Source organism: Nestor notabilis, unplaced genomic scaffold (assembly GCF_000696875.1).
Source record: "Nestor notabilis isolate BGI_N333 unplaced genomic scaffold, ASM69687v1 scaffold10553, whole genome shotgun sequence".
Lineage (NCBI taxonomy): Eukaryota > Metazoa > Chordata > Aves > Psittaciformes > Psittacidae > Nestor > Nestor notabilis.
Genome location: NW_009920602.1, coordinates 41542 through 53548, shown reverse-complemented (window position 1 = coordinate 53548; position 12007 = coordinate 41542). Strand labels below are relative to the sequence as shown.

The 12007-nt window shown below is 39.1% G+C and overlaps 1 protein-coding gene across 1 annotated transcript in view; it reads right to left on the bottom strand.

Annotated features, from left to right (window-relative positions):
* Nucleotides 1-4594: 4594 nt before the first annotated feature.
* Nucleotides 4595-12007, bottom strand: part of LRRC28 (leucine rich repeat containing 28) — a 46564-nt gene continuing 39151 nt past the window's right edge. Inside the window, 4 exon segments of the mRNA XM_010010747.1 lie at nucleotides 4595-4981; nucleotides 7707-7742; nucleotides 7744-7849; nucleotides 10382-10557. Of these exon segments, the coding sequence (XP_010009049.1) occupies nucleotides 4909-4981; nucleotides 7707-7742; nucleotides 7744-7849; nucleotides 10382-10557 (391 nt within the window). The 3' untranslated portion in view covers nucleotides 4595-4908.

Below are 12007 nucleotides of genomic sequence, written 5' to 3'. Positions count from 1 at the left end.
ACAATAATTCAGACAGCATCCAACTGCAAGAACTCATCAGAACTGATACAGAATAGCAGCTCTGACTGAAGCAAAATGCTGCACAGCAAGGAGTGAAGAAACTGGAAAAACAGATGCTTAATTTCTACTTATTTTTGGCAACCTTGTTCCTATGATATTTGTTAGATGAGGGGGAAAAAGAGCTGCTGAATGCTGCTTAGTAAATTATACATGAACGACAGCCACATGGACTATCAGGGTGGCACTTCATACAGCCCTACTGAAAGTTATTTTTCTTTTGATCGATCCATAGAAGGGTCTGAAGTAATGTTTCCATATGGGGTTTGTTCCTATTATGCAAGATCTGGTAAACTTCATAGTCCGAGACATAGGGATTAAGTGAATTGAAGTGGTGTTTTGGCCTTGGTAGGGTTTTAAGAAGTGTCTTCACCCCACCTCTTCAGCCTTGGGACAAGAGACTAATTACTATGCAAATGAACTAATATGTAATTTACATCCTAACACAGCTTAATAGCCCCAGGAGCAGGAATTCAGTTAACTGTAATGGACTGTAATTCTATCCAAAAATATAGTTTATTAACAAGCACATACAATAAATTGCACCACTAACTTTAAATAAAACATCTAGCAAGCTCACCTTCACACTAAGTGACACTTGGTTAATACAGAGCAAAAAAGCAATACACATATGCTTTCAACAGACATAGAACAAACTCAGTTGCAATCCAAGTTCAAGTTTTAATCCAAAGAAGGGCACATAAAAGCAAAAGCAATGAAGACTTCACATGAACCTTGCCATTTCTTTCCACCAGACCTTTGGTCTCTTACAAAATAGGTCTGTAATACAAAAAAGTAATAAAAACTCTGGATTCAATTTACTCAGCCTCTTCCATCACAAGTCACCTATAACATTTTGCAACACCATGAGTAGCAGTAAGAGGGAGGTAAGAGGCAAAGATAGTTATGTCTTAGAACCACGGAAGTTCAACTGCAGATAGAGAGGAAGCCTAGCAGCAGGCATGGACCTCAGTGTCATTTTCCCAGTTTTTTCAAGAAATACAAAGATCGTAAAACATTCTTCTCTCTTATCAATTAAAACTTGATCCAACCTCCACTGACATCAAGTCCTTCTGTTATATCAGGGGTACTCTCATGTGGCCACAGCGGCCTTCAAAAGAACGTCATCCTCTCTAGTGAAAGGTTTGTCACTCTCCAGTCTTCAGCTTGGCTGTAATGTCAGTAAAACCTGACACGCTGCTACCACACGGGTGTTAGAACAGTCTCATCCTCCCTTCATACCAGAAAAAGGGATTCAGCAGAATTCGATATATAAGAATTGAAGCCAACTTGGCAATAATCGGCTCTGCTCTGCTCAGTGTAAGATCTTAACCTCACCGCAACGAAGTAAATAGAAGGTTTGTAATGAACTTCAATGGAAGCCCAAGAGAAGCATCAGACCAAAACAGAAAAACACAGACTTCTTGATATTAGACCTTGTTCTTTGCACAGGAAAGGACATTTGGATTTCTGATTCTCCGGGGGAGTAACGGGAAGCTTCCCAAGCACAGTGCTCCAAATCTAACAGTGTCCACAGTAAAACCGCCCAAGTAGTATTTTTAAACAAAGGCAAAGATTCCTCTGCTTCCTCTGTGGCAGAACAAAAAGTTATCCCAATTTTATTAATATGGTGCCTGTTATCACAACATGAACAAAACTGATGCTCCCTAATCACATTAGGAGTTAATCAGAAAAACTTCACTGCAATGTCAATGGATTAAAGACTTATTTTCTCTCATTTCTCTCCTGCACCTTTCTAACACCTAGAAAAAACCCTCAGAAACTTCTGCTCCCATACTAAGCAAAGAGTTAACATCTGCTTTTATGACAAAAAACTGTGTAGAAAAGGTCATTTTTTTCAACTGTTGAAACCAGGTATTTTTGCAGTACAAGGAAAAACTTAGCTCAATGTGAACTGATCTGACAAACAAGAGCAAGTAATAAAAAACTACCTAGAAATAAATGAATTAAAGCAAAGTCCAAGTATTGTGACACCTTGTTTTGAAAAACAAGTGATGCACAGTTCAATCAGCAAGAAGCTCCCTCTCTCCTCTGCAGCTTGCATAGCTGGCTCTCATCTTAGCTGGTTATGAAATACTCTTAAAGCAGAACAACTTCAGAAGAATTGGACAAGTGAGAATGGAGTTATATTAATCTAGAACAATATCACCCAAAGATACAGATGAATACACACACTGTCTGTATAAAAAAAAACCATCAGAGAAACATGAATTTAAGCTGCATTTCCAGTCTATATATTGGCTTTCCTCTTCCTTGTTTTATAAAAATAGGGTATGACATTTCAGCTTCAACTGTGTGTTTAAGTCATTTATTCACTGGACATTCCAGTCTTGAAATATCATCTATTAAAGTGTTAAGATTCATCCTCCTTATAGAACAGACCAAATTTCTTCTGTACTCCACTTGTAGACAATAATAGACTGATACGAACCCAAAAGTAATTAGATTATGGGAAGAAAAAAGAATATTAAAAATAAATAATAATGATCAAGCTCCACTCTTACTATCTGACTCCTAATAAAACCAATACCGGTGCCTTTTGGGTGATTAAAAGATTTAACTCCAAAATAATAGTTACAGATTGAATTCAGAAATAAACTGTCCTTTAAAGCCTCTAAGTTGCTATAAGAGGAGGACAAATCAAATTCCAATAGAGCATGTCCTTCAAGGACAGAGGAAGCCACGGTAAAAATAATACTGAAGATTCCTGATGGGAGTATACTATCAAAAAAATAAGTACTTCTATCATTACCTTAGTTCTCTTTCACCCATTTAAAAAAAATGGATTTGGTCCTACACTAGCACATTTCTGATACAGGTATAATTGTACATGGGCCATTTACATCTTGGCTGGGTAGAACTGAAGGAAAGGCAAAAAGCTGAAGATTCGTTTTGCTGCCTCAGCGCTAAAGTCCGTGGGGTGGGAAGGGCTGTTGGGGATACCAATATCGAAACAAATTAGTGAAATGACAGAGTCAGAAATACAATAGTACAAAGTCTGCTTGGACATGGCTCTTTCCCCTACTGCAAAGCAGACTTAATAAATGGGATTTATTTTAGAAAGTTTCACAATTCTTAAACAGTAGATGATACTTGCATTCCTGAAGGATTAAGTTCTACATTTCTTAACGCTAATTCAACTCTCTAAAACCAACCCAATAAAACCAGCAGAGCTTTTACAAGTAACATGCACAACCTAAAAATTCCACCCTCAAAACTGCCTTTTTGGTACTCTTTTTAAGCTCTTAAGATACTCTATTTATTGAAGAGATGCCAGGAAGCCTGCAGCGGGAACAAATGCTTCTTTGGCAAAAGGAAAACATTTTAATGCCTCCTCCCTTCAAAGTATGCACACCTCACCACAACATATGCTAATATACTACCAAATAAGTCTCTTTATCTTGCCATTTTCATAACAGTTTCATTCATATCTATTTCAGCCTGGAACTACCTACTGCACACTGTGTTAAATCAACAAGTAGTTTATACCTAAGAAATAGAAAGTAAAAAAAGAGAACACATTATATTAAAAAAATTATGTGTTTCAGAAGAAGTCAAGAGGGACTAATTTTGTGTGAACTGTTTCAGTGTAGAATTAAACTTTTAAGTCATGCAGGCATTTTAGGCCTGTTTTCCATCCTTTGTCCTTTATTTAAAATGAGTAAGATCTAACAAAAAAGGATTCCCACAAATATGATAGTGTGTGGAAATGTGCAGTAAATCTGCCATTAACACATGAGAACAAAGTTACAGCCCGTCTGTGAAGCTATCTCTGTATGCATATATACCTACACATGGAGATACACATACCCCTCCAGATTTCCAGCCTTCTCGAAGGCACACACTCCACTGACACTCTTCCATCCACAAATCAGTCAAATGCTGAATCTAGAAAAAGATGAAGACCAACTCTTTGCAGATCTACAGTCCTCAACTGTAAAAATATAATAAATATAGATAAATACTAACTATCATAGTCTTCGGTGCTTTATCCAAGTGAAATTGATAAAGTCATCTTCTTCCAAAGAAGCAAAAGGGGGAGTGTTTTTTAAAATAAAAGCCATGAAAATAAAGAAAACACACCCTCGAACATGCTGGAGCAAGACCACTTTAGTGTAGGCATCAGTAGTAGCCTTCATTACTGAAACAGGATCTTTAGTCTCCAGACATACCCTAGTTACTCTGATTAAATCCGTTTGGCTTCTAATGATAACCAAAAAGAAAGATCTGCTTTAATATGTGGATTTAAATACCACAATTCACTGTCAAAGACTGGGTATACAACTGGGATAACTGCTGGGGAGAATATTAAGATGAGAGGGAGAAAATAAAGCTAAATTCTATGGGAAAGTCACTGGGATTCATCAAAGGCTTCCATAGGCTTAGATCCACACACCTGAAACCACCTGTAGGGGTGATGAGGATGGGAGGGGGTAGGAGTGAGAACTTGTTCATCATAACTGGAGCTTTTTTTTTTTGCCCCTTCTTAGAGGAATGAAAATGCCTCAAATGATGCAATGGGTCAACCTGAAGACAGCCACATTTGAAAAATACTGGAAATCCTGAAGTCAGAGCTTGTGAATTTGTTTGGTTTGTATGTTGTCTTGGAGGAGAGAGAAGTTAATACTTTTAAAAGCTTGGTATTTACACTTCCGAAAAGTTCCTGCAGTTCTTCCAAATTTGATAGGGCAGGATTTAAGTGCCTCTTAGTGTTCCCAACTGGGCACTTCTGCTGCTTTGGCACACGCACACAGTATTCCAGTACCGATGGGATACGACGTTCAATGCAGCTTTAAACTGGCAGCGCTCCTGAGTAGTTTTAAATGTTTATCAACTCAGTAGGTCAAAAGTCTGCAGACACTGGGTGGAGCAGCAGTATGCCACAAAACTAACAGTTGTCCTCCTAGGAAAAAAAAAGAGAAGGGGGGGAACAGTTGTCAGTAAAGATTAAAGCTCCTGGCCCCGTTCCACAGCAGACAATATGCTGGTTTGTAAAATACAGGATTAGCTGATCTTGACACTTCAGAAAAAGAAGGTTCATTTGCTCTACGAGTGCCCGATACAAAAGCAGGGAAACACTGCAGGGGTTCTCGAAAACCTCCCTGGTTTCTAATGTATTCAGTTTAAAGCAGCAGCATGTGGTTTTTCTTTCTGTGGAGGGTGCGGCTGAGTGTTATAGCCAGTAAGTTTAACAGCTAAAAGGAAAATAGCTGGGTCATTCTTTGCTGCAGCTTTGCTCGTGTTTCTTAAATGACTGCTCGTAGGCATGAAATAACTGAAGTCCAGTGTCCTCCTTTGGTTGAGCCAAGTGAACAAACCGGGCCCACATTTACAGAAAGGACAACTGACAGGCAGAGCTGCCATACTGTGCCAGTACTACAGCAGGGGTGGCATCATGAAAGCCAGATCTTACCCTCACTGTGACCCTCCTCCTGCCCCCATCCTGGCAGGGACCTAGATATCTGCTTTAAAAATGTTAAGATCTGTTTTTCACTAACCCAGAAATCACACTTTACCCAGTGCTCTTGTCATCTGTGCTTTTTCAGATACATAAATCCAGTTCAACACTTAACTATCCTTTCCTATAAGAGGATACAGAATGTGATACGGAAATCCAGACAGAAGTTACTGGCACGGATGTGGCATGTACTAATCAGTGCTGTTCAAACATTCAGGATCCCTACCCTGTGTGTTTTCATAGTCACTGTAAGCTCTTTAGAACAGAAACAGTCCTTCACGTGTTTCTAAACCAGCTATCACACCTCTGCAATTCCACATCATCTTACCATGTCAAGCACACAAGCTAGAGAGATAAGGACAACAGGCTACTCTGTTTAGATCTGTGGATTTGCATCAGATGTCAGCTACTTAAGACTGTATTCATTAAGGTATTTTGCAGAACACAGTACATTCTGGTCTCAGGGAAGGAATGACAACCCATTTTTTAAAGCAGTTAAAGCCATGCAGAAATACATATTTTCAATTATTATATTTTAGATTGTTAATAAAATGTTCTTCCAACATAGCCCTAAAGTATATTTTTGTGAGTCATAACTTTAACAATTCCTAAAGGTGTCTACTGATAATCTGTCATCTTGGAACTGGAAGTTCTACAATGCACAATGCTCAGCAATTAATTAGAAAGTAGTTCTCCAGTCCAAACTCTCCTATTGTTGGATTATTTCAGATAATATAAAGATTTAGTGACCAGCAAGTATTTTTCATCACTTTCTTGGAAAATTACAGTCCAGTGCTTGAAAGGAATTCTTTATAGCATGACTGTAACACCTTATGCCACTCTGAATATTAAGACTGTAATGTAGAAGCAGTCTTGATTTTACTCAACATGAAATCCACCGAATTTCAACATATCACTGAAGTGTAACAGAATGGCAAGTTGAAGTGTGCAATCTCAACAACTGGATCTAAGAAAGATGACTTCTCCAAATTAGTAGTTAAGCAGCCTTGTGGCTGCTGTCCATACCTAAGTTGTTTTCATTTCATGAAGCTGAATTGCTTACAAATCAGATACCGCTCATGCCACAAACTCATAGAAAAATAACCTATGATACAGCTGTGTAAAACAGGTACCTGAATCACCAATTAGTCTCTTCTTTCTTCTTAAAGATCTTCCTACTGAAAAGCAGTTTCTTGTTTTTATGGACGATAACTATCAAGACAATTGATTTCAACAGGACAAGAACTAAGTGGCATTGTTGTGTGTTATATATACCAAGTAATTCCTTTTCAAAGCACCTTTCTTTTCTGCTCCTTTTATGGCATATGCTTTGGAACAAATGGCTTGACTTTAATTCTCTAAAAAGAATTTGAATATCACATTTGCTCGTTTAACTCCAAGTGACTTGAAGAAAACCTTTATCATCAATGCTCACCTTAAAGCTATTTCAAATCTTTCTCTACATGAAGGGACTATTTCCTGAACTATAGTCCTGTTTTGAGTCCCTTCTAGGACTGCACTGTCCAGCAGCTCAAGAAGTCTGTGTAGGCTTGTCTACTTGACTTGCGAATCCAGCAGACACATTCAGAACTGCTACAACCACAAAAACTGAAATATGTTTAAAAAGATGTATTGCTACTAACTGGATTTTACAATGAAGAATGCTTCCACGGCTTATCTCCAGGCAATTAGCATGGAAAGAAAAACAAGAGTATTTTACAGTATAACATTTTAATTTACCTCTGGCTTTAGAGCTTGTTTTCGTCTTTAACCCTGCAGCACTTTTATTCAGTGTTGGCATTCTTCTGAAGTCAGGGTTGAGACCATCAGGGGAAGTATTGGTGTTGGGTAGTATTTCCTTCCCAAGGCACAGAAGTGCCATGCATGTGCTGCACTACCACAAGCAAGTCAATCCCATCATACCAAAACCCTTCACTAGCTTACAGCAGTCTGAAACGGGCACGTGTGGTAACCCTTGTTAAACAGTCCAACAACAGTATTCTGGTTGTCTTGTAAATAAAAGATTTGTCAACTTATGCAACCACAGGACAGGGGCCTTAGATCTGAAATGCTGCTAAATCAAAAAAAAGAAATCCTTAAGAATATGCTTTGTTCCATAAGGTCCTCTTCTGCCTAAATGGTACCCCAGTGTAATTTCCTGTATAATTACCCTTGATGCAATCCTGCCATTGGAGTTTCCCTCTTAGACAATGGTAAACATAGGCTGGCTGCAGCGGTGGCAGTGTCCCAAGGGACAGTGCAGCAATTCCAGGAGGCTTTTAGGTAGCGAGATGGGAGTCAGAAAGTTCAAATCTAGAGAAGAAACAAAAAAGGCTTGTAACAAAACAATTGCGTGATAAAGCCAAACACAACACGCATGATCTATGAACAATTGAGAAAATCAGTTGTCTCACATACTTAAGGCTTCGTCAGAAGACCAGCAAGGTAATACAAATTGCCACAATTAGGGTGAAGCACATGGTGCTTTCAATGTATAAGTTCAAGAAGTTAATTGTGCAAGTTTAGCATATGTGGGCATAAAATTAACTGGTGAAAATATTATAGCTCAAGCAAATAATACATCCCAGAAATATCTCATAAAGCATTTTTAGACATGAAGATCAGCTAGACAGGTATTTAGTAATTAATACCAATACAAGGTTCTGAAAAGGATAGCAATACTATTTTACTAAAACATTTCAGCAAACAATCCCACAGGATATCTGAGCTCACTAAAAAGCCCAAACTCCCCCACCAGCAAAATGGATCTGAAATATTTAGAATGACTTGAAATACAATCCAGCCCAGCATAATGCTCACAACCAAAGAGACCACTCTAAGAAGATCAATACATTCATCTCTTAAGTGTGCCCCCACTGTTCACAAGGTGGCATCATTTTCACCAAAAGGGACTCCAGGGTCATTTCAGGGGAAAGAGCAATTATTTTCTCAGGCTTGGCCCAAGCCACATAGTGTTTTATAAATTAAAAGCAACATGCTAATCTCCATCTAGAAACTGAGACAGCCAAGACAGGTGAATGAGTTCAGATGCTGAGTAATCAAGACAAGACGCAGTATCTGATAAATCATTTTGTGATATCACACAATTTCAGCTTTCAAACACTGCAAGGTTTAACCCCATACAGAATGTACCACAAAAGCCTTGATTGAGATGACAAGCATGACGAATGGCACATTTGCGTCAGAAAGAAAAGGTCACATTCTGCAGTCAAACAAAGACTGAGGCAAAGTAGTCCAGTCACTGCTGTCACACTTACCTGGCAGCCACCAGGTATTTAACAGCATCCTTGAAACTGCAAATTTAGGCAGTGATAGATCAAATCTGCTACTTTCATCATGTGCCACCTGCTTTCCCAACATACCCTTATCTTATACCTCTCTGGACTATGCATTACTCTTGCCCCACTAGAATTTGGGTGTCACCAGTGGTAATGCACATAGTCTTTAATAAGGTAATTAAGAATAAGACATATATGTATATATAAACATATTAAAAGATTACAACAAACTAGAAGTAGGTTCTGCACCTTGGCTGCAACTAGATACAATCCTCACAGCCTTGTATAAACCATCTACAAACCATTTCTTACACTGATTTTGCAACGCTATCTTGCTATTCTAAAACCAAACTTCATCAGCCTCTTCAGGAACCACTTTCACACAGTCATATTCTAAGAAATTATTGTGCAAGTCACAACTGGGTGAGAAAAGCAGTCACTGATGATTTAAAAGATCTTGTAGCTGATGTTCCCAAACTCCTTTTCAACAACTGGAATTTTGCAAATCAGAATGAAACAGCATTCGTCACTGTGTAATTTTGGTGCAGCTGATATCCTGATCCTAAACAACTGAAAACCTCCCCTCTCCCATCTATATGCAGAAATATACAAAATAGACAACTGCAAACTGGTCAGTTAATGTTCTCAATGTCAGTAAATACATTCTCCACAAAGCAGTGCAGTTTCCTAGGAACAGCAGCTTGTGGGTTATCCCACTCCTCAACATGAAGCTTCTTCCCTACAGCATTTTTGCTGCAGACCTCCTTGACCACTTTTCCTGGCAAAGCAGTAGTTTTTTGGCAGTTATGATTTACTCTAGTGGCCATGGTACAAGTGACCCCTTATAATAAACCCTCTAACCTTTCCACTGTAACTCCCTACCCCTTCTGCTTTCTCCTTTCACCTTTAGAGCTGACAAATTCCCAAGACGTTGCGAATAGGGAAGAGTCACAATATATCTAAATCTGACAACATGTGAATCTGCAGGTTATCATCAGATACTGCTAACTCATGCGACTCCTTGATGCACAACCAGATGAGCCAAGGGCCACTTTACAGCAAAGAGCCTGAATTGGGGCAGAACTAAAACAGCTCAGCTGTCACGCTGTATGTACTGAAATGGCCAAGGGCTGCTAGCATTTCTTTTGCCTTATGTATAACAACTCTGCCAGTTTAGGAGTGTGCTGCCTGGCAAGAAGTTGCATTGTTGGCTGATGCATCTAATCTTGCCTCAGGAACTGTATTTCTCATCTCCTATTTCCATTAAAGAATTCCTCCTGCAAAAAGCGTCCTTCTTTATAGAGTCCTCAATAAGGAAACCATTTGTAAGCACCACTTAACCTTAGCAATAGTCTTTGGATCTTTGGTTTTTGACATTGGACATTTTTGTGCGAATACAGCATTTTAAAGATAATTTGATTAAATACATCTTTTAAAATATTCATCCTTGCCCAGGTCTTTGAGGAGCTAATTTGAAATGTTCCTATCACTGCCAGAAACACACTTCCACTCCTTCTGTAATCTGAAGAATGCAAACACTTCATACCTTTTAAAAACCTGTAGTAGATGTTATAGAGGGTCCTCATGGCCAGTTCTTGCAAAGGCAGCACATGATCTGTTTCTGTCCCTATAGATTTCACCTCTGCTGGCAGGAACACAGTTAACTGGCCTGATGAAAAAGAGAGCAGTTTCACCTCTGAAACTTGAATTGGAGAACCACAACTAGAAGGACACAAGACATTTAGAAAGTGGTTAGAAAAAATAATAAAAGTAATTTTATGGGGAAACCCAGATGACCAACCCAAAGTGTGCCTGATACTGTTCTTCAGTGCAGCACCCTTCAAGGATTCCTTGCACAGTGCAATACATGTTGGGGTTGGACCTTTAAAGACCCCCTCCAACCCAAACTATTCTATGTTGACACACATTCGCTAGAGATTCCCACCTTTTGTAAGATGCTAGTCATGGGAAGCCTTTACTTATCAAATAACATTCAAAAGCTGGAGAAATGAGAACGAGAACACAGTCCCAAGAAAGTGAACTAAGTGCATTACATGTCCCTTACTTTGCCAACGTGCTCATCTCTTTTGGCCTCTGAACGCTGTTACTACTAAACCTTTTACACGGGGGGGGCAGTTTCCTATCTAACAGTTGGTTTCCTGTGTCTCGGATCAACCAGTTGAGAATGGTAATGGATTTCTCAACTATAATACACGAGGCAAATTACAGTCACCAAAAAATATCATTTAAGTGCCACTGGGTGATTTTGTAGTATACCTTTCCCCATCCACAGAGCTCCCTTGGAGGGTGCAGGGTGTGAAAGAAAAGTAAAAAGAACAGCCTAAGCTGTAGAGGGAAGATACCCTGGGGAGTCTAGAGCCTTGTCCTTCACAAATCGTATCAGGAAAAGGAAGGTTATTTGGATCCAAGGAGAGAAACTTAGCTTGTAGTAAAAATAACAACTCTTTACACGATTTCTGTTGCAAGCTATCATGCCAAGGAGACACACATAGGAAAATTCTACTAAGAGGTTGGGGAAGTCAACAGGGGAATCGGAATTGTTTATGACAACTTAAATTTGAAGCCAAGAGCAACTTGTTAGGGCCAGTCCTAACAAACGGAACAGAAACACAAATTTGTCAGGCTTCCCAGATATTGGACCTAAAACTGAGGTAACTACACTCGACCGTATCAGATGTGAAAGAAATCTCATAGTACGTCTTCCATAACAAAGAATCTCATCTCTACTGATTAAAGGCAAAACAGCCCAGAGAAACAAGCAAAAAAGAGAAGCATCAAACAGCAAGTCAGGAAGTCTCTTGTTAAATATTTAATGTTTTCCCACAACCCATTAATGGGGTTAAAATATATTTGGGAATTCAGAGGTTCAGTATTCCAATAATCCATTCCCCAGCAAACCACACCAATGAATTAGCTATCACAACACATAGATCTATTATGTTGTATCTGCAAGCTGATTAACCCCTTACCAACCTAGCTAGAAGATGCACCCATACACTCGCTACAGTTTCTGCAGCTCAGAGCTGGGCTACTTGGTCTACCTTATGTAAAGGGTCCTAAGGAGGCCATTAATGCTGGACAAAACCACCAAAAAAAAAACCCCCAAAAACCAGACCACCAAGAGGAATCCTCTCAGAGATATACACCCTTA